This window comes from Mandrillus leucophaeus, unplaced genomic scaffold, assembly GCF_000951045.1.
Source record: "Mandrillus leucophaeus isolate KB7577 unplaced genomic scaffold, Mleu.le_1.0 Scaffold643, whole genome shotgun sequence".
Classification (NCBI taxonomy): Eukaryota; Metazoa; Chordata; class Mammalia; order Primates; family Cercopithecidae; genus Mandrillus; species Mandrillus leucophaeus.
This window is the reverse complement of record NW_012106953.1, coordinates 840,416-864,215: the sequence shown is the minus strand read 5'-3', so window position 1 is coordinate 864,215 and position 23,800 is coordinate 840,416. Positions and strand designations below refer to the sequence as shown.

The window sequence follows — 23,800 nt, the reverse complement described above, 5'->3', positions numbered from 1 at the left end:
AAATATTTTAGGTCAGGCCATATTTTATCTCTCCTGGACTATTACCAGAGCTTCCCAGCTGGGATTTTTCCCTCTCAGGCCCAGGAGCTACATCACCCTCAACACTATTAAAAACAGATCTGATCACATCTCTGCTTAAGAACTTTTTACTACAAATAAGCATACAATAAAAAGCTTCAAACATGTTTTTGGATGCTGCTTTTTACTTTTGAAATTAGTGAGTTAAGTGGACATTTTCTCAGCTGATGAAAATAAAATTGGTAAGACATTTTTGTTAGTTTAGCATATTGGCAGTAAGCAACAAGAAGTTTAAAGGTATTTATAACCCAAACCATAGTAAGTCCACTTCTGGGAATCTTCTGAAAGAAACTATCGTAAACACCACAAAATATGTCTCAACTGTCTTTATATGAAGGTGTTCATCACAGGGTTGCTTATAATAGTGAAAACTGCATATAACTAAAATGTTCAACAGTAGGAAAATGACTAAGTAAATAATTGCTAAAATGATGTCTTCTTTCATCACTTTTTATATGCACCTGCTATGGTATATGTCATATGTCGTATAGTTGGTTGTATGCATTCTGCCAGTCTAATTCTTATTTGTGTCCTCACTGTGCCTAGCACATTGTTAATGCTCAATTAATGTTTGCTAAATAAATGAAAAAAATCAATGTTGACACAAATGAAATTGAGTTTAAGTTGCTTCTTTTCAATTGCTAAACACTTAAGAGATGTTATATTCATTTAAGTGCAGTATCTTTTAGTTCCATTTATAATGAAAATGTTTTTGCAGATTTAAATCTCTCCTGTTCTGGAAAATATTTAAAATAATAATATAAAACATTTAAAGTTAAATTTAGTTACTAACTATATCAAATTATGATTTTATCAACAAATTTAATAAATCATTCTTTGTTTCCAATATCCCATTGTCCATCTTAACATAAAAGAGTTTATATTTTGCTCCCGCTACATGTTCTCCAAATTTTGTCCTTTTTATTATTTAAAGATACCGACATCTCCCTGTTGAAATTTTTTTCCTCAAACCTCGTAATCGTAATTTTTCCTCATAATCAGTTTTTCAGCTGCTTTGTTCATTTGAAATGACTAGTTGTCCAGAAAATTGCTTTTCACATACTACTTCATTAAGTTTTTTGTTGTGATGGTTTTGTGAGATGAGGTCTCACTCTGTCACCCGGGCTGGAGTGCAGTGGTGTGATCGTAGCTTACTTTAACCGTGTAGTTCATTGAGTTATAGAGACAGTGTTCGAAAATTTTTTTTGTCTGTATCTTATGGAGGCTAGCAAAAGAAGAAACTTGTTATTTTCCTTTAAACTCTTTCTGGTTAAGTCTAGATTTGGTTGACATAGACAAGAAATACCAATATTGGAATTCTGACTTCATCCTTTTAACATGCAGTCCTCCAGTGTACTTGACCAGGAGACTGAGGCCTTTGTCATCATTTTGTAAATATAACCTAGATGCCTACTTATTTCTGAAACTGTACCAGGTTAAGAGTATTATTGTTTAATGTATTTATTTCAACAGGACCCCCAAAATTGATGAAGATTGTGTGCAAAGCTCATGAGGGCAGAGAGCATATCTGTTTTCCTCACCCTGTATCCTCAAAGTCTATCACAGTATCTGATTAGGCTCTCAAAAAAATCATGTTAAATGCCTGACTGCCTGCTTTCACCAATTTGTCTTGTAACTGCTTCCTAATGAAGTAAAGGATTTAAGAGATTTAAATAACTATTTTGTGTTTGATAGGCTGTTTGATTGTAAGGATCAAAAAAGACTCAGGTTACCTAGTAATGGGGGGAGAAAAGGAGGGAGAGAAGAAGGACCCTATTCTCTGATTCAAATTTTTATGACTTATATCACACTTAAATGAGGATACTAAAATATTTTTCAATTTTAAAAAGTTAACAAATTTTTAAAAACTTAAAATCAGTATTCAGGCATACCATTGGCAGTCTATCAGTTGTTAATACTACCAGTAGAATAGCAAGTGGAACAATAAGAATTACTATGTTCTTCATTCCTTATATTGAACTAACCTTTCTTTTTCTAATTTTTACATTTTTCTTAAAGTTTCAAAACTTCATGTTAGATATGCTGATTGCTATTTTAGGGGAAAAAAACGGATTAGGTAATTGCTTTGGAGAGTTGTTAGGTAATCCTCTTTGGATTTAACCTTTTCTTTAGTTTTCAAATTGATGTCTAACAGTGTACTACTATAAAACACTATTTTATTATGGAGGTTAATGGTTTTCAGGCATGTCAAATATGGGCTTAAAGTCTATGGTGTAGACTATGACTAAGGGATATGACATTTTGAGGAGGCTGTGCTGCACTTAGCACTGTGGTAGGCATTTGCCCCATTATCTCATCCTTGCAGTGGCCCTATGGGTTTTCTTTGATCAGAGACCCAACACTTATTCTGGTCTCACATAATTTTATTTAATTATTTATTCTATTTATTTTTGGTACCTTAGCAATAAATGTGTACAAATTTAACATTTCTTAGACAGTCATCATTAATAGATAAAACTTTTCTTTTAAAAATAGGATAAAAGAATCAGAGTATCTCAACCCTTGACAAGAGGACCAAGTGCCTTTATTCCAGAGAAGGAAGTAAGTTTATCTGTCTTAAAATATAAAGTATGATTTTAAAATAACTTAATTGTATCAAAGAATATCTCTTTTTAATATGGAAGTAGGAATGAATTTTTTTCTTGAGTTTCTTATTCCATGTCAGAAAACCATAGAGATACTTTCTTTTCAGCTTCACAAATATTTACAGAGCACTGATTATGTGCCAAGCATTGTCTTAAAGAAGGGACTAATAGAAATAGAATAATGCCAGATCATTGCCAGAGTCAACAGTTCTTTCATCATCAGATCACCTTTTTAGTGACCTTCCCACCTAAGTGCAAATCCAAAGTGACAGTAACATTTCGGGAGCTCAGTGACAGTAGCTGATCTGGGTGAGGACCATGCACTGGAGAAGCTGCCCTGCTTATGCCTATTTTCCTCAGATAGCTTTATATGTATATGCCTACTACATATAAAGACTTCCTGAAGCACAGTCATTTTTCACAGTATATATTGGAGGATAATCTGGTTTTTAGGATCTATTGCATCATATGAATCTATTAATATATCTTAGGCATCCAGTTAGAAGAAACTTCTGCTGGGGAAAGCAAAACAAAAATAACAAATATTCTATTTCTAATTATATGTGGTTCATCTGGATCCCATTATATTTGTAACTATCTTGGTCCCTGTAGTTGACAAAATGGTGGGGAAGTGAGCAAATCAAAATATACTTGACTCCATAATGAGTTGCACCATTGTAATTAGCATTTCCTCACAATTTATACTTTTCAAACATTGTATTTCCTTTGGGGTTAAATTTCCCTAAGTCAATAGTGCCTTTGTATAATGCGTACTTATTTTTCAGACTGTGAAGCCAGCTCTGAAGAGTAAACAGTTTCTTAATAGCAGTGTGGATGTTTGGAAAGACTGTTAGTCTGGACGTTAGGGAATCTGGATTCTAGACCAGACTCTGCTATTAATAAAGTGCATGAGCTTGAATTTAATCTTAATTCTGTTTCCTCATCTCTAAAATAAGTCTAGAACTCCAATTCTGAAATACAAATAAACAATGAACCACTCCTAGAATTATGCAACTCATGTCCATTAACTCCAACAGTGTTGAGTCTTTCTACAAGGTGCTAATAAACTCTTAACACCTTCAGAGCCAGTTCTTGGTGTGATGCCCAAACTGTCGTTGTGTTTGAAGCTATATATAAATAATCTATTTTTGAGACAACTCTTTTGATTTCCTAGGATGAAGAATGTCCATTTTAATAACTTGCCTTGTTTTTAGTAATTATTATTATTAGGCTCAAAATAGGACAGTATTCTAGTGTCCTCATTAATTTTTCAATTAACACTTTCCTACAAATTATTATATATTCCTTTGTCCCTGAAAAGACTTCAGAAAGCTTTTTTTATGTTGAATCACAAAAGCAAGCAAAGGATTAGACTGAAAATATTTGTCTAAAAATGATGTGCTTATCTTCATAGGCTAATAAATGAAATTATAAATGTATGTAATCAGATGCTGCTGCTTGTGCTTTACCACACATTGGTGTGACAATGGCCAGGCAAATGGGCCCTGAAAAATCTGCCTAATATGCCTAGCAAAACAGATGGAAGCTTCTTTTCTTCATTTTCGTAGCTGTGTGTATAATGTTTGATAATTTAACATTTGTTGTTTAATAAATTGTGGTACCAGAGCCAAAAATGACTAGTGCTTTCTTTTTTTATTTCTGTTTCCAGTATGAGCAACTGCATAATTTTGTGTCTGTTAATATCAAATGAATATTCATTTGCTTCAATAGTGGCATAATTTATGTAAACCAAGGGTGTATTTATGGCTCAATAGTCATTTTGTTTTGTGTTTCTTGGTTATAAGGTTGTCCAAGCAAACACAGTGGATGAACGTACTAACTTTCTTGTGGAAGAATACTCTACATCCGGTCGTCTGGACAACATCACACAGGTCATGAGTTTGCACACTCAGTACCTGGAGTCTTTCTTGCGGAGCCAGTTTTACATGTTGCGCATGGATGGTCCCCTTCCTCTACCATACAGGCACTATATTGCAATAATGGTGGGTACTTATTTTCCTATATTCACATAACACCTTCCTCACTTATTCTTTCTCCCTTCCAAAATAGGTGTGTGTGCATGTGTATGTATAGATCTAAGTATAATTTATGAACATAAGAATTGAAGAAGCCTATGGCCTTTTGGATACCAAGTTTCTTGGATATGTTTGGAATATGTTAAGCCACTTAATGCACTGAATGTTTCTCATTTAATTTTCAGTAAAATCATTTTTCATATTTAATCTCTTACAAATAAAGATGCTTATAGCATGCAAAGTAATACCCCACAAGTTTTGTCTTTGCTCTTAATATCTTGTTTTTATAAAAACACAAGTTGTTTGTGACATTTTTCTTAGTAATTTTATACATAAAGAATATCACTAATTTGGCCAAGTAAGAGGAAAGTATCAGTCAGCATTCATGGAGAATCTGAACGAGAGAAGAATTCTTGAGTTGAATTATTATAACACTTCTAAGTATAGTTCTGATTACAAACTGGTTAACTAGTTATTCACAGGCAATAGAGGTCAGGGAGGAGAACTATAAAGTTGTGTGTGTGTTGGACTTTAATGGAGAAAAAGAACAACAAGAACATGATGAAAATGCTATATATGTGGAGAAGTTGGGGAAGAAACCGGGCTGACAGGGCTGGCATAACTAGCCAGAAGTTAGCAGATTAAGTTTGACCACATTTGATTTGATTGTCTTTTTTATAGTCTCACTGAACTTTTAACAACAACAAAAAGCAACATTCCGTGTTTTATTGAATGATGAACCTCAATGAGGCTGTAATTTTAGCTTAAGGTTTTGATGACAGTAAGGCTGAAAGCAGACTTAGAATGCTTGTAAAATACGGACAAATAAGATGTAGAGAATAGAAAGAATAAAATAGTACTGTTTTACTGAGAAGCAGCCCTGAGGAAAAAAGAGGTCAATTGAGGGCTGATTCTGACTGCATAGGAAGAAAAGGGTCAGTGAGCTTCCATGTCATCTGAGTAGGAAGATGTGTACAAATATGACTGAAGTCACATTTATCTTAAAGAGGATAAGAGAAGTAATCAAATTAGGATGAATCCTGAGTTATTAGAATATAAGTTAATGACATTTTATTATGTTTTAAGTAGAATGTGGTAGGTATATTTGTGATACTGAAATGGACCTGTATTTCCTATTCATAGCTAGAAAGTGGCTTAAGGTATACCAACTTCCAGACAAGGAAATAATTGGCTTCAGGTGATATTATTTGCTTATACAAGTAATCAGCTTCATGTATTGAATCTATTACATCATTATGACGGATGTTTTAGAAAAGAGATTCTGTAAGAAAAGAGGTACTGGCTATAAAAATCATTAGCTCCATCTGAATTATTTGTTTAGAAATAGTGGAATGAAACTCTACTGTGATTCTTTTATCAATGAATTTTTTTCTTTGTGCTTCAGGCTGCAGCTAGACATCAGTGTTCTTACTTAATAAACATGCATGTGGATGAATTTTTAAAGACTGGAGGTATTGCTGAGTGGTTGAATGGTTTGGAATATGTGCCACAAAGACTGAAAAATCTTAATGAAATTAATAAGCTGCTAGCACACCGACCTTGGCTGATCACAAAAGAGCACATTCAGGTACTGAGTGTTTCTTTGAAATAAAAAGGAATTTACTTAGGACTTAATTTTAAATAAGTGTATATTAGGAACTTGGAACATAAATAATAGTGTCCTAATATGTGTAGAAAAGATAAGTTTAGAAAGTCAGTGGGTTTAATTTAAGGACAAATGAATACTTCTCCTCTTTAAGTAATCATTAATTATCTTGTACAAATACTTTGGTGAATGGCTATGAGAAAATTTCGTTTCTATTTTTAAGTAGTAGATAGACTGAAGAAAATACACTAGCATGATAGGATGCCTCGGATCTAGTCTGTACTCTGTTACAAGTTTGTGTCCTTTTAGTAAATTAACTTCTATGGGTCTCAATTCTCTCCTCTACAGAATGAGGGAGCTAGATTAAATGAGTTTTAAACTTTTTTATAGTTCTAACATTTCATAAGTTTTAGATTCTCAAAAAATGATTTTGCAAATAAAAAAGTGATTTGCCAGCTGGTGTGTGAATGCTTAAATGCCTTTTAAAACTAGAGCTTAGACGAGAAATAGAGTTGTCGTGATTATCTAAGAGCACTTGTCTTTCTTAAGGTGCTTCCATTGAGGCCTACAGGGTGAGGTCATTATTCAATATGCTTAGCACTATTTTTGGCACATGGTAACTATTCAATAGATAGGAACTATCATCTAAATTATCAGTGGAAATCTTTGTTACTTAAAATATCTGTTCCTAATGCATAGAAATGTCCTTGGTTTTTGGATCCTCTTGTTAGGCTACATTTTTGTTATTTGTCCTTTCAACCAATCATAGTGTTTATCAATCTGCATACTCTCAGATTTCGATGAAGTATCTGGGAAACTGTGAAGCACGATGCTGCCTTTAGATTTATGTTCTGATTTGATAATATGATAGCTAGATAGGGGAATTAATCATTGTTTTTAATGTCATGTCTTAATTACTTTGTGCCAGATACTTCGGTGGGTAAAGATAAAGACCCTGCCCATAGATTTGCTTGGAGTCTAGGGTAGAAGAAGAACAGGGTAATAACAGTAATCACAGCACAACAGTGTATGAATGTATGAATAAAGAGAATAGAACCAGAAAGTTTCTTTTCTGAAAGAGGTAACATTTGAGCTAGGTCTTGAAGAAGAAGTGAGAGTTCTCAAGTAGAGCAGAGCATTTCAAAGAAAGAATAGAGTATTTAATATTATGGTATACTGGAAGAATAGCCAGCAGTTTCAGATGATTGAAGGGTAGCGATGTTTATGTAAGGTGGGAACTGGGAAGAATTGAGATCATATTGTATGACCCAGTGAATACTGTATTAAAGGATTTGTATTTTATTCTCAGAAAGTTATGGTCTTCAGGGTTATGTTATAGTACTCAGGAGGTACACAAGAAAAATTTCCAAAATATTAACAAAATATTTGTGTATGTGTGTATATTCTTATCTCATTCTTCTAAATTTTTGTATTTGTGTATTTTATGTTATTACGGTACACATATATATTCTATATAAAATATATTTTATGTGTATAAATTCACAAATAAATATACATAATATCTGGGGTTGGACCTTTCCCAGCTGTTACTTTTGGAAGTACATTTGATCACAAGAACTTGGAGATCAACGTGATAGAGAATCGAGAATCATTAAAGGTTTTTGTGCCAAGTTGTAATATAAATACATTAGGTGATTTAGAAGATGAATTACAGATTGTACAGACTGGAAGCAGTAGACCAGTCATAGTACTACACCTGAGAGGTGATTTTTTTTAAAACCATAGGAGAAACATAGGATAAGATTATAGTAATGATTCTGCATGAAAATAAGTAGGACTTTGGTGACTGACAGGATGTGAGGATGGAGAAAGTGGGTGGGACAAGAGAATGACTAAGGTGTCCTTCTTCATGACATGAGCTGACATGAACATATACAGGCTGACAACAACAAATAATGACATCCACAAAGTGATGCCCACTTACTAAAGGAAATACAGATCTGTAACTCAAGATAAAGTGTGAGTTAAAAGTAAAATTGGATAGTTGTTTACAGATAAGCAAAGGTCAGGTTGAAGTAATGAATGGCCCATCCAGGGAGATACTGCCCAAGGAAGGAAGATTGTGGATGGAATACAGCAATAGAGAAAAATCTTTCTCAGGGTAGCAAGTGTACTTCCCTCCCCAAAATGTGGAATTGTTGAAGTCAAGAGAGATTAATGTCAAGAAGGGAGAAAGTGAACAATGTAAAGTCTGCAGAGATCAAATAAAATAAGGACTAAAAAGAAATAGTCAAATTTGGCCATTTGGAAGGTCATGTGTAATCTTAGTAAATGTAGCCTCAGGAGTTTGCTTGAAAAAGAAACCAGATTGTAATGAAATTTTAAAAGTAGAAATGAATGTGAGGCAAGAAATTAGAGATAGTGAGTGTTGGCTGTCCTTACAGGTTTAATGATAATCCTGCAAAGATTAGTGAAGGCATTGTAAATTGTAACAATCCTTTTGCAAAGCTCTTTGGCAGTCTTATTGAAAGTCATAAAAATATTAATACTCTTTGTTCTAAAAATCCCATTAGGAAATGTTTCTAAAATAAGAACAAAACTATAGTATGAAGATGCTGCTTATAGAAGCAAATAAACAAAACAAATTTAGAATATGAATAATGGTATAAGAAAGGAGTAGTTATATATATCCATTGATATACAGGAGAGGCCTTGCTTAAAAATTAATATGACACTGTGGCCTCATGAAAAATGAACCTGTCAAAATGTCTGAAAATCACAAAAATATAGGTATATGTGGTTATAACTATATAATTGCTTGCTTATAAAAAATAAAAGAAAATATGTAAAAGAGTGGTAGAATTTTTTTCAGTCTATATTGCAACCATTTAGTATATTTTGTGGCTACAAGGTTAGGTGCATACAGATGTAAAGCAAGTATATTTTTCTGGTGTACATTCTTTTATCATTAATTAATGACCCTCTTTATTTACATTATTGCAGATTGTAATAATGATATTTTTGTCTTAAGGTCACTTTTTAAATTTTATTTTTTAATTAACAAATAATTGTACATATCCATTGGGTACATAGTGATATTCTGATAATATATAATGTACAATGATCAGATTAATTAGGATACCCATATCTCAAACATTTATTATTTCTTTGTTTTGAGAATATTCAATATCCTCCTCCTAGCTATTTGAAACTGTATGTTATTGTTAACTATAGTCATCCTACAGTGGTATAGAACACTAGAATTTATTCCTTCTATCTAGCTGTAATTTTGTTCTTTAACAGATCTTTCCCTATCTCCCCCCACCATAGGATGATAGAATTTGACTGATTTTCTTTTCTTTTCCCTGAGCTTTTGGTAATATATTAAATTGTATATGGTGTGTAGTTAAATAGTGGGGAGTAAAGCAACATAAAGCAGTTTTTTTGTTTGTTTGTTTGTTTTTGGTTTAGCCATTAAGTAAGCCAAATGAAAGTTCTAGATTTGGAAGGAGAGAAAAAGAGGGATGAGATTCCCCCTCACACACACCTCTCTCACACACACACACAGAGAGAGAGAGAGAGAGAAAGGGAGAGAAAATGAACACCGATGGGAAAGAATGCCTGATGGATTAATTGGTGGAATTCACTCTTGGACAAAGTGGAGGAATTACTGATTTTAATGACTTCATTTGTGATCCCATCATTCAGCTGGAGGGTCAAGTGAAATATGAAAAAGTGCTTGGAAATTTTAAAAATTCTTATTCAAATGTGATGTATTATTCTACAATTTCTGTCATCTGCTGCAGGGTCTTTCTCCATTAGAGGGTATCTAAAGGATAACTGAAACTTGACTTGTTGAATTGGGGTTTTTCGTGATTTTGTGAGATGAAGTTTCCAATACACCTTAAAATGAATGGTTTTGTTCAGTAATCTTTAAAGTCCTATCAAGCTCCAGTGTTCTTTGATTCTCTGAAAGTATTTCATTAAAATAGCATACTATATTAAAAATACTTTGGAAGCAGAAGATCTATTGTATAATAAGAGATTTAGAAGACACTACAATGTAATTACATTGTTAGGTATGATAGTTTTAATGGAGCATTGGCCAAAATCATATTTTTAACATGTGAAACATTTTTTAAAGAGAGTTTTAAGTTTTGTTACTCTAAATGGATATATGAAAATTGGTAGATTTTCATTGAAATTGCTTTGTAGCATTCTAGAATTTTTATATTTGCTCTGATTTGCTTTCTCATTTCAGAAACTTGTCAAAACTGGAGAAAATAATTGGTCTCTGCCTGAACTGGTACATGCTGTGGTCCTACTGGCACATTATCATGCTTTGGCAAGCTTTGTTTTTGGTAGTGGTATCAATCCAGAGAGAGATCCAGAAATCTCCAATGGATTCACGCTAATATCAGTCAACAATTTCTGCGTTTGTGATCTTGCTAATGACAACAACATAGAGAATGCATCTCTTTCAGGCGGCAACTTTGGGGTTAGTTTTCTTAGCTATTTTTCTTTACTTTTTTGCTTTGAACTTCTAATATTAAAAATATCTAGAGAGAATTTTTCTCCAATTAGATAGGATATTATATACTTAAAATATTTTTGCATAATTTTTATTACTGTAAAAATTTGGTACCTGAAGTTCTGATTTATTTTAAAGAGGCTTTTAAAGCAAATTCATATTACTGCAAATCATGAAGACTCAACAGTGATGCATTCTAGTGATCATAGGCTTTTAATGTTAGACCCTTTGGACAGTAGATCCCAAAACAATATACTTGTATGTATAAGATGCTGGAACAACCAATGGAAAACATATCGGACAGCAAAAAGTAAAACAATTGTGTTCCCTCATTTTTTAAGCTAAACTGTAATATTTAATGTATACCAAATGCTGGAATTCTAGATTTTATATACACACACAAACACACACACACATATATACTTAGAAACTTTTATATTTATAACTGAAAAAAAATCATACTTCTGAAAATGTTGGAATCTGTCATGATTTCCTTTGAAATTCGTGAAAAACCGACTTAAGAACTTCATAACTGTGCCTGTGCCACTGTACATAGTAAGGTGACATTGGGATATGGAGATATTTACTAGAACACGTTTAGTATGAATAGCACCCAACATTATCTTATCTGGTTCCAGATTGTGGATTCTCTAAGTGAGCTAGAGGCCTTAATGGAAAGGATGAAAAGACTTCAAGAAGAAAGGGAAGATGAAGAGGCGTCTCAGGAAGAAATGAGCACTCGTTTTGAAAAGGAGAAGAAAGAAAGTCTTTTTGTGGTCTCTGGAGATACTTTTCATTCATTTCCTCATTCAGGTGCTTTTTTGTACTTTTTGCCTTTTAGTTGTTCTTAGAACCCTGACAGAGCAACTTCAGTGTTTTCCATATGGATATGTAAAAATGATTCTGCTATCCTCTTTCTCTTATTTAGTTCTCCTCTTCTATCTTACCGTCATGCTATTGCTTTCCCTCAGGCTGGTTCATCCTTGAATGTATTTCAGATTGAGTTGAGAGAACCTTTCAGCTTTGTAGTTCATACTCTATCCTGGATAAAATGTTACTTAAAGCAGATCAGTTGCTTGTAAAGTTAGATAGGCATATTTAATTTATCCTACTTTTGTGATTTTTTTAAAATGATAAGTGAAATATTATTTCAATAGTTAAAATTTTTTTAAAAACTTTGCCTTTTTTGTGGGTGGGTGTGTGGGAAGATTATTCTCACACTGCTGCTTTTCCAGATTAGTTCTAAAATTACACTGCACTTGCATTTACATTTCTTTGGAATTCTATAAAAATGTATTATTTAGGTCATTTTCTTTGATTGAATTTGGAGGAATTCATCCTGTGTAAAAGCTGAGATTCTTTGCTGTAGTCTTGAAAACAGTTTATCTAACACTCGAAGAGCCTGAAATAGGAGGGAAACTCTTCAATTACAACTAAAAAGATATTGAGCACCACATAGTAAATGCTATTAAAATAGCATAGACTCAATACAAAGCTTAAACCCTTTAAAAGTAATTCATCTGCATAACTTTTTTTTTTTTTTTTTTTTTTTTTTTTGAGACTGAGTCTCGCTCTTTCACCCAAACTGGAGTTCGGTGGTGTTATCTTGGTTCACTGCAACCTCTGCCTCCAGGGTTCAAGCAGTTCTCTTGCCTCAGCCTCCTGAGTAGCTGGGATCACACATAACATAACATATTTTTAAAAAATAGAGTTCTGTTGATCTAAAAGAGACCTTCAAAACTACTGCCTGTCTTAAAACTCATCAATCTCATAAATTTTGAGAATTGTTTCAGCCGTAACTTGTTAAACATAAAATATTGATCAGTAGTTCTGTTTTACCAGGAAGAACAAGAACCCTTTCTATCATTTCTCCTGATGATCTTTTTTATGAAAAATTGTATCTACCAAATTGATTAACCATTTTAGTCCTTTCAATTAATTTAATCCATTAAAGATTACTGTCACTAAAATCAGAGCCTGTAGTCAGCAGGAAATCCCAAACAAAGAAACCTAGTGTTTGGGCTATTGGTTTAATATTCACTCTGCAAACACTTATTGAGTACCCCATAGAGTTTCAGCATGATGTTAGGTACTAAGGTTTTAAGGCTAAATAAGATGTGATTCCTGCTCTCAGGGCACTCTCATTCTAGTAGCAAAAAAATAATTGTAACGCATAGCAGAATGTGAAAGATACGAGCCTAGAAGAGGGCACTGAACCCAGTCTTGATAGGCAAACGGTGTTGGCAGAAAAGGAACCTAGAGGAAGAATGCCTGCAACCCTTGGCTCTAGAATAAGTCTTAACACAGTTGAGTGTGAGGAAGTCAGGTAATGACTGAGGGGCACAGGAGGACCTGGTAAACGGCATCCAGGCCCGAGCAAAGGCACAATGGTAAGGAAACAGGATGCTGGGTCCAGGAACAAGTGGTTCTTTGTTGTTAGGACGTACATCATGAAACAGGTAGTGTAAAGAGAAATCTGGTTAGGTAGGTAGAGGCCCTACTGTAAGGATCTTGCTGACCTTAAGAAATATGTAACCTACCATATTTTGGACATTTTGAGTAGAGATGTCTATAAAACAACCAGTCTGGAAATGTCTTGCACAGTGCTTCTCAAACTTCAGTGTTCGTGAGTCACTTGGGGAATCTTGTTGAGATGCGGAAGTTGAATCAGTCAGTTTAGGGTAGGGCCTGATAGGCTACATTTCTATCAAGCCTCCAAGTAATGCTGGTGCTGCTGGTATGCAAACCACTCTTGGAATACAAAGTGTAGAAGAGATGGGAAATCAGGAGAGGACTTTAAGGTCAAGGTAAAATTTTAGAAGTTACCAGCATATAACTGGGAGCAGAAATTAAAAGTTGGTTATAAAATTCATCCAGCGAGAACAAGTGAGGGTGAAGGAAAATAATGAATATATGATGAACCTTCTAGGTAAACTAATGTCTAAAAATGTAAACATTTTTATTAAAGTTAGTAGTATCTGTGTTTTCAGAAATTAATTTTTAAGAGCTTCATTAAGTAACTAAAGCTTGAAAAATGTCAATGTTTTATTTCTCTTAGGTCTTTTGAAATATTAAAAATATACTTTGGATTTCAGTCTCTACCTTCTTGGAACTTTAAGCCAGGACTACAGCCTTCAAAAGTGAATTTTCACTAGCAAGTCTTGGACCTTAGCCAAAAATTATGTTCTAATTTTAATAGAAGAGGCTATTTTAAGGAAATAATGTCAATATACATACATACACCCCTCCACATACATATATTTTTATATATCTACACACACACATATATATATAAATACATATTTTACTCTTAATCATTGCCAGTACCAAATTTGCTGACTGCACAAAGAAAATATAGAAAAAAGACTCAGTACAATAGCTAATTGAGTCATTTATGTAGACTTACCATGTTTTAAAATAGAAATAAAAAGGTTTTTGGTTTTGTTTTTTTTTTTTTTGGTATAAAAAAAGTCTTGGTTTGACCAGTGTTATAAAGTATTCCAGATTCTATGTAAGGATTCTAAGAATAGTTTTTCAAGTCTTTTGAAGAAAATAAATGTTTAAAGTATTCTACAGGTGTCATATTCTGTAGCTTGGTAACAGGGTTAACTAGCTTTTACTGTTTTTTGTTTTTTCCTTTAGGCATACCATTACTGCAACAGAACGTTTCCTGTATTATGTCAGTAACTACTTCTTAGGGGCAGAATAATGCAGATAATGAACAAAATACTATTTCTTTTGAGTACAGACTTTGAAATATTTGTTTAGATAGAATTAAAACTAGAGTTTTAGATTTAATAAACAGAATGCTAATTTTAACGTCTTAAGATAAATTTAGGAAAAAAGTATTTGTGGATTGAGGGACCTTTGTACATTTCTTTCTGTGAATAAAAAATGTCTAGGAAACAGGTGTTAATTGACTCCTAAGTTAAAAATTAATGCATAGAGATTTTTCCTAGGATCACTTCTCTTATTTGGCTGACTACTTACTTTTTACTTACTTTTTACTGTTTATTTTAAAATGTTTAAAAGTCATACAACTTGAAAATGTGTATCAGCAAAACAAAAAGTAAAGAGCCAACTATGTAATGGTCAACTCCAGTATCAATATTTGCCCAATGAAACTAGTTGGTTGTGCAGTGTCAAAGGAAGAATCGCTTCTAGAGAGACACTGTTTTATAGAGTTTAGTTATTACTTACTATTTTTGGCTTTATTTTACTTTGCAACCCATAAACTTTGCACCCTATAAAACTACTTTTCATAGCAGCCTCAGTGATTGCTACTACATTTTATAATTTTTGCTTCGTTCATATTATTATGTAATGAACTGAATTAAGGAAAGTATAAGCTGGTTTGTAAATGTTAAGAGGTAATTCATTGAAAATGCCATTTAAAAAGTATTTCTGTTGACCTGAATAGAGTGCTGGAGCACAAGGAGAAAATAAAGTAGTTATGGGATCAGGCTGGGAATAAGCCTGAAAATTCTCTTCACAGGACTGAAAAATCACTTAAAAACTTCAGATCAATTTAAGCATTTAATTTTAGAAGTTTTTCACATCATCTTATACTTAAACATCTATGCATTGTATTTCTTGCTGACACAGTACTGACCATGGTATTAGTAAGATACAGTTCATTTATTTCTTAAATGGATATTTCTTTCTGTATTAATGGAACAAAAAATAGATATTAAGTGTGTAGTATAGTACTTGTGTATGGTAAGTACTCAATAAAGACCATCTCTTTTCTTTATATGTAATAAAGAAGTTTGGTAAGAATTTTTATAAGATTTATCCGAAATTGGGTAGCCAGAGCACTTAACCTTTTCTGCCATTATCAAGCACCCAGTTAGTCCACACCAGTGATCTAAAGACAGCTGAAAACTTGTGAGAAAAGAATACTTAGTGTCAGGCTTTTCATGCAATAGCAAAGATTAAAGATAATGAAGTGTTACTACCAGGCCTTTCTTTTGGAAGAATTAACATAATTATACTTGTTTTTTAAGTCTCTCAAAAATTTTCACAGTTAAGAATTATAGTTTGTCTTTTATTATGCCATAATACTGTTTTACTATTATTTATGAAATATGATATTTAATACTAAAATACTTATAATGAAAATATTGTTCCTTTCAGGGAAATAGCTAGGTTGTTCTTTTATTTTGAGAAATATATGTTCATTTTCTAGACTAGAAGCTAGTAAATGAAACTTGTTCATCCCCTTTTAATGGTTAAAACCAGAAAAAATAGTAAAGACAGACCAACCTAAAATAAGAAGTGAGATAGAATTATTTTTGCATAAATTAATATGCATTGGGTATTTAAACTTTTTCAGTGGCAAATTGTTAATGTCATCAAGTATGCAGAAATCAGTTTTCTTAAAATATTATTATTGCCCTGCTATCTTCCTGAATGCCACTTTGGTAATATTCTAGTCACAGTCTCATTAGGACATTGTTTAGTCCATATGTTGCATACTTTTTGTTTTCATATGCATAGAAAAGTGCACATATCTTAGGCATAAAGCTCACTGAATGTTCACAAACTCAGCCCCCCTATTTAGCACTCAAGTGTATTAAGATAATGATAATGGCATCCAAAAGTCTGCTCACCTCCCCACTGAGTGATCCTTCTCCCTATGTGCTTTTTTGCAAACTAAATATAAACTATATTGAACTAATTTTTATTGTGAATACACCCAGGTAAAACACCATGTAATTTTAACAAAGTTTATCTTAAACTCAGAGTGGTCTTTCACCTTCATCTCTTCTTCTTCCTCTCATTCCACTTCATCCCCTGGAGAGATAAAAACAAAACAAAACAAAAAATGGTTAAGCTGCACTTCGGGAGGCCAAGGTGGGTGGATCACGAGGTCAGAAGTTTGAGACCAGCCTGGCCAACATGGCAAAACCCTGTCTCTACTGAAAATACAAAAAATTAGCTGAGCATGGTGGCACGCACCTGTAGTTCCAGCTACTCAGGAGGCTGAGGCAGAAGAATCACTTGAACCCAGGAGGCAGAGAGGTTGCAGTGAGCCGAGATCGCACCACTGCACTCCAACCTGGGTGACAGAGTGAGACTCTGTCTCAAAAAAAAAAAAAAAAAGGTTAAGCTTTATGCTTACAGGCCTGTGCTATCTTCCATTCCTAAATTAGTAAAACTAGCATATTGATCCTTTGCTACTACTGTTTAGATAGTTTAGTCAGTTTACCTGGAAAACTAGTTAAATGGTAAGATTGCCAGTATTTGGTAATGAAATTATATTTAAAGCTTTAGCAGTAGATATTTTATATAAATTTAAGTCACGGAGTCAATGTTTTCACTTTAGAAATCCATGGAAATGCTAAAAAGTGGAAGAAAATGGAGTTCCGTTTTATTGTCTTAACCATGTACAGTATCCTTAACACTAGGTTGTTCATTATTGTCCTTAGATTTTGAGGATGACATGATTATAACATCTGATGTCTCTCGATACATTGAAGACCCTGGTTTTGGTTATGAAGACTTTGCGAGACGAGGAGAAGAGCATTTGCCAACATTCCGAGCTCAGGTATAATAAATATGTCATTAATTCAGAGAAACGAGAAAATACTGTCATTTTAACTGTTATGTGTTGAAATTTTTTAAATTGGCATCTAAAGAATTTTTGATAGGATCTATAAATCTTTGTATCTAACCTAGTTTCACCCTAGTCTAATTGGAGTTCCCAATAGATGTATAATTATTTCAACGTTTTTCTCCCTAAGAAGAGAAAAGGAAACAGTCTGCTTTATTCAGTTACTTCTGTTATTACATGGTATTTGCATAATGTTTATACCATTTTTTTGGAAGGGAACAGAGAGGAAAACAAGTGACATCACTTTTTCTTGGAATAAAATCATACACCAGTAGTCATGGGCTTACGGGCTACTCTAATCTTAACCCCTAGGAAATAGCCACAGCAGTGATGTGACTCCTAAAGAGGGTATGAGATTGAATTATGACAAACTCCTTCATGGTTATTTTAGATGATCTGTTAACTGTCCATGTCACTGGGTAGATTTGTTCACGTAGGAATATTCCAAGATCTCCTGGGGCCCTTCCAGATAAGGGGATAGTGTGCATAGTACCTGAGTGTAGGAGATGACCAGAGTTCATCACTAACATGGCAAATCCCATACCCTTTGAAGAAACATCCAGACACTCTGATCTACTAACTGATGTGAAGGGTTCTTGGTAAAGCCTTAGTAAAGCTACAAACCTAGAACTAAATTAGAAATAGCCTCACTTACTTGCTTCATTAGTTATATTTAATAAATACGTAGAATTTACATGGAAAATGCCCACTTTGTAATTAAATACATTTTATTCTTTTAGGACTATACCTGGGAAAATCATGGGTTCTCCCTGGTGAACAGACTTTATTCTGACATTGGACATCTTCTTGATGAAAAGTTTCGGATGGTCTACAATCTCACATATAACACTATGGCCACCCATGAGGATGTTGACACAACCATGCTGCGCAGAGCTTTATTTAACTACGTTCACTGTATGTTTGGAATCAGGTATGTTCATTGTAGAGACAGTTTTATACATTTCTAAGTGAAAATTCAAGCATAAGTCTTATTTTTGTCTTGTTTGGGGGTATATGACTCTGGGAAAAAAATATTACATGTAGACTTCTGATTTTAAAAATTAATTTCATTTTATGGAGAAGCATTTTTCTTTAAGTGTCATGAATCTTAACATTGATGCACATATAAATACAGTGGTAAAAATTTACTAAGGAGGGAAAAAAGCATCAGTAATCATTGGGGATAGGATAGAATTAGACCAAATCTGAGAATCCTTCCTGGAAGAATAGGTGAGTTTTAAAAAAACAGTTGTTATGTCCCTTTAGATCACTATAATAAATTCTGGTTTGTTTAGTTAATTTGGTCTTTTTAAAACTTATTTTTTAAGGAATGGCAATTACGGTATAAACAAAACTATAGTAGATTGTGCCTTCATAAGCTTACATAACGTCACATAACACTGAAATTAAATATATCGGCCCATATAAATTAATGACCTTTAAATTTAGAAAATTGGCATTGAGAGGACAGTAAGTAAATGAGATTGAATAGTCTAATCAAGAAAGCACTTTTTGAAGAATGTGCCTTTTTGACTTGTGGTTTGAGGCTTTCATGGAAATAGATTAGCAGACAGAAAAAATTTCCAGTTACAAATTATTCAACTTGACTATATATCTGATATATATCAGAAAGACTTTATGATAATTAGAATTTAATCTGTTAAGCAAAGTATTTTCCATAATTTTAGCTAAAGAACCCCAAAATTTACTGATAAATCAACTAATAACATGATGCTCCATGTAATAGATTATGGTTGTATGTAATAACTGAGCTATTTGTCCATTTACCATGCTAGACAATGTTATCAAAGAATCAACACATTTTAAAACACTTATATATCATATCTACCTACCTAAGAAAAATAAACACTAATAGAACTCAATTTAAATGCCATAAATATGTATTGGATACAAGGCAACAAATGTAGTGAGTATATTTATCTGTTGGATGCTACAAAATAAAGCTTACATAAATGCATCGAGATACTCTTTTTATTAAACTAAGCATTATATGGGTTAAAAATTAAATGAAAATATAACAGAGAAATTCCACAAGCTCCCAATACCACATTTACCTACCTGTCTGCATCTGTGCCCATTTACTCTGCTGTCATTACTGTCTATGTTCCTATCCACTTACGCACAAAATCCCATTTCTCATTTTCTAAAGATCTCAATTCTAGCAATACTCCCTTCTCTCTCCAGCATAATCAGCTTTACTCTCTTTATTGGACCTTTCCCGTCAGCATAGAAACACACTTAATTTCTCCCATCTTTAAAGAAAATTTCAGTTTCACCTTTCATTTCCCTCTGGCTACTGCCTCATTTTTCTGCTTTCGTGCAAAGCAAATCTCTAACAAAATTGTGTATATTTACTGTCACTATTTTCTTATCTCCAATTCTCTCTTGAACTTATTCACAGTATCAGGCTTTTGTCCCTATCAACCGACAAAACTGCTCTTACTGAGGTTGCTAGTGACCTCCATATAGCTACTTCCAGTGGTCAGTTCCCAGTTATTATATTTGACTATTTGGCAGCATGGGACTCCGTGATTACTTCCTCTTCCCTGAAACACTTGACTCCTACCTCAAGTCCTTTACACTTGCTTCTTTACCACCATCTGGTATTGTTCAAATATCAACCTTTCAGAGAAGCCTTCCTGCCCACCCTATTTAAAATAACAACTCCTCTCCTCCCAGACCAAGTTCCATTTCCTCTCCATGACAGTTATCATCTGACTACAGTAAGTTTATCTTTTTAATTTTTTTTTCCTTTTTACTTCAACAAAATTTAAGCTCCATGAGACCAAGGATTTTTGTCTATTTTGTTCACTAGTATATCACTACTACTGAGTATCCATGGCACATAATGGGTACTCCGTAAACATTTGTCGATTCAATTAATTAACGAGCTTTTAGTATTTAATTACTAGACAATAAATGTCCTTAGTATAGCTTTGGAAATTAAATATTTGGATTTTGTCGTTATAAAGCTATTGTTGCGTTGCTCATAGGTATGATGACTATGATTATGGAGAAGTTAATCAATTACTTGAAAGAAGCCTGAAGGTTTACATTAAAACAGTGACCTGCTATCCTGAGAGGACTACAAAACGCATGTATGATAGTTACTGGCGGCAGTTCAAACACTCAGAAAAGGTAAGTGTTTCAATGTTAAGCATTATACCAAGGACAGTTCTTCAGTAGAAGTAATAGTTATGAAAAAATAACACATGAAAGTATTAATAAATTATTGCCATTGACATGGAAGTGGCATCATCTAGCTATCTGGGGTTTTTTTGTTTGTTTTTTTGAGATGAGCCTCACTCTTTTGCCCAGGCTGGAGTGCAGTGGTGCAATCTCGGCTCACTGCAACCTCCACCTCCCAGGTTCAAGTAATTCTTCTGCCTTACCCTCCCGAGTAGCTGAGATTACAGGTGCCCGCCACCACGCCTGGCTAATTTTTGTATTTTTGGTAGAGATGGGGTTTCAGCATGTTAGCCAGACTGGTCTCAAAGTCCTGACCTCAGGTGATCCACCCGCCTCGGCCTCCCAAAGTGCTGGGATTACAGGCAGGAGCCACTGCACCCAGCCACTATCTGGGTTTTTAAAATATTTTTTAAATTCAGATTTATTGAATAGTAACCCAATTATGGTTATATGCTGTGTTCAACATAGTGTATAAAATAAAAGTTTATCATGAGCCTTTGAAATACTAGATCTAAGCATTGATATCTTCAAAGTACATTTGGAAAACTGTCTGCAGTCCTAACTGTTAATAAAAATCAGACGTACTGAAATGTTGTGTTAGGTGTAATTGTATTTTGGCCCAGAAGGCACATCCATTTCGAGATTTTTTTAACCACTAGAATTAACCTATTAAGACAATGGTTTCTGCTGAGCACGGTGGCTCACACCTGTAATCCCAGCACTTTGGGAGGCCGAGGCAGGCGGATCACTGGTCAGGAGTTCGAGACCAGCCAGCCCAACATATAGTGAAACCCCTTTTCTACTAAAAAATACAAAAATTTAGCTGGGCATGGTTGCACATGCCTGTAGTCTCAGCTACTTGGGAATCTGAGGCAGGAGAATCGCTTGAACCCAGGAGGCGGAGGTTGCAGTGAGCTGAGATCACTCCACTGCACTCCAGCCTGGGCAACAGAGCAAGACTCCATCTCTCAAAAAAAAGACGATAGATTTTTCCCCAACTTGGTAATTTAGTGTTTTGACAATATAATTCAGGACTTTTGTGCCAAATATACTGTTACATAAAAATATTTATTTGAAAGAAATATATAGGAGACATTAAATTAGAAAACCTAATAAATGTTAAAGCTTTTCACAGGATAAGCATAAACTGTCAAAAAAAAATGAAGGCTGATTTTTAGCCATGTAAAATTTTATAACTAGAAATAAATATAATTTGTAGGAAAATTATAATTTATAAAAATTCGTTTTATTTTATAACCCAAAAGATTGACTTTACAAGAATAACAACTTTAATAAAGCTAATTTTTTAGATTTTATGGGTTACTTTTACTGCTCGCAGAGCCATTTTTTATAGACACAGGTTTGAGTGTTGCATCATGAACATGGATAAATATGCCTAGGGGTGTGTGTGTATATTGCTCATATAGACATTAAAAAACCTTTGTGAATGTCTAATAAGATATTTTAGGTGTTTATAATGGTTACTAAACTGATGACATTTTCACTTCTAGGTTCATGTCAATCTACTTTTAATGGAAGCACGAATGCAAGCTGAACTTCTCTATGCTCTTCGTGCCATAACTCGGCATTTGACCTGAAGTATCACCCAAGGAAAATGTCATACATGTGTAAAGACCTTTCACATAAGATAAATATCAGAAGCTATTTGTGATATAACATCAAAAATTATTCAGTTCTCTAATGTCAAAGTTTAGCCGTTTGTTTTTTGTTTTTGTTTTTTGCGGCTGTAATGTGCAATGATGTGTTTTATTTTCCTTGATGCTTAACATTACTAACAATTGCAAAAATAATACTGAGGAGCACTACTTTGCATTGTTTATAGTTGGAGTTTTGGATACTGATCATAAATCATGAATCTGGCTTATTAATGCTTAACTTCAGCGCTTTTGAGTTGTGTGTATGTGTATTTTTTCTCCCTCCCAACCCCGCCCTTTTTTTTAAGAATAAGGACAAGTGCTTACAATCTGCTCAAGCAATTGTTTTTCAGATGTTGGAATTCAGCAAAGAGTGACCTCTCTGGCCATTCTAAAATTTTAATGTTGTGTCCTAAATCTGGTGGAGGAAAAGCATGCGCTGTTGAACCAAGCTGCTCACTGGACACGTATTTGTGTCCCCAGGAGATTATTTGTCAGGCACTGTTTTTTTTGTTTGTTTGTTCATTTGTTGTTGTTTTACTGCTATTGGCGATAACATGAAATGTGATACAGCCATTGCCCATAATTTAATGTGAAATTAATCATGATGAATTCTATAGCATGCTACTGAAATGCCAAATTCAGCTATTTTCTTTCTCTTCTAAAACAGAAGTTTCAGTTTTCCATATCAGATGTATATATTATAAGTGGAATTATACACAATCCTATCACTGACAGTAATCCTCAGTCACCTTAAATAATCAGTGCTCACAGTGCTGCTTACAGTTCATTTACTTGGCACATATAAACCTATACCCACACATGACTGACCAAAAATTTTCTTTGCACATTTTTCCTTTCTCATAGTCTTTTCCTATATTTCGTTAAGCAAAGGAAGGTTAATATGCCTATTTTTTTCCTGGTAGGCTTTTAGAAATTATTTTCCATGACTTTTGTTCTTATAATAGGTTAGACAGTTTATTATTCAAAGGTAAAAATTGTGTTTCTATGCATTAATGTGATTGAACAACAAAAACAGAGTGCAATATGTTCAAAAAATACTCAACTGAACGTTTCCCCGTCATATCACTGCAAAAGTGTCCTTTTCAACAGAGCCATAAAGAAATTTTTTTCAAATTTCTTTATTGCACAGGCTTTTTTCAGTTTTACCTTACTGGGATTGAACAATGTTCCTTTCATAATGCCAAAGCATTCCCTTCCCCAGAAAAATCTCCTTGGACAACTGGTTTAAAAAAGTTATCAAGTCATAGGGGAGGAATAAGCGGCCAAAAAGTCACATTTTTGCATTGGTTTACGTTGCTTGCTTGATTAGACTGTCTTCAGAGAGCACAACATTATGTGTTTATAGCTTTAATTTGTATTATGTCAACGAACCAGTGAAGTGCCTAAAGAGATGCTTACAACTATCCAGTAGGACACAACTGCACTGCTTTTTAAACACTTTTTGGTTAGTTAAGGGTGACTTGAATTGTACACATAC

General features: G+C 33.7%; 1 protein-coding gene across 2 annotated transcripts in view; it reads left to right on the top strand.

Annotated features, from left to right (window-relative positions):
* Nucleotides 1-22,540, top strand: part of SESN3 (sestrin 3) — a 63,771-nt gene extending 41,231 nt beyond the window's left edge. Inside the window, exons 2-10 of one of the 2 annotated variants that reach the window (XM_012000941.1) lie at nt 2,575-2,640; nt 4,490-4,687; nt 6,126-6,308; nt 10,549-10,785; nt 11,457-11,631; nt 17,250-17,368; nt 18,175-18,365; nt 20,449-20,593; nt 22,156-22,540. In XM_012000941.1, the coding sequence (XP_011856331.1) occupies nt 2,575-2,640; nt 4,490-4,687; nt 6,126-6,308; nt 10,549-10,785; nt 11,457-11,631; nt 17,250-17,368; nt 18,175-18,365; nt 20,449-20,593; nt 22,156-22,242 (1,401 nt within the window). In that variant the 3' untranslated portion in view covers nt 22,243-22,540. The remainder of the gene's footprint in view (nt 1-2,574; nt 2,641-4,489; nt 4,688-6,125; nt 6,309-10,548; nt 10,786-11,456; nt 11,632-17,249; nt 17,369-18,174; nt 18,366-20,448; nt 20,594-22,155) is intronic. The other variant, XM_012000942.1, reaches the window with a different exon arrangement.
* The last annotated feature ends 1,260 nt before the right edge of the window (nt 22,541-23,800 follow it).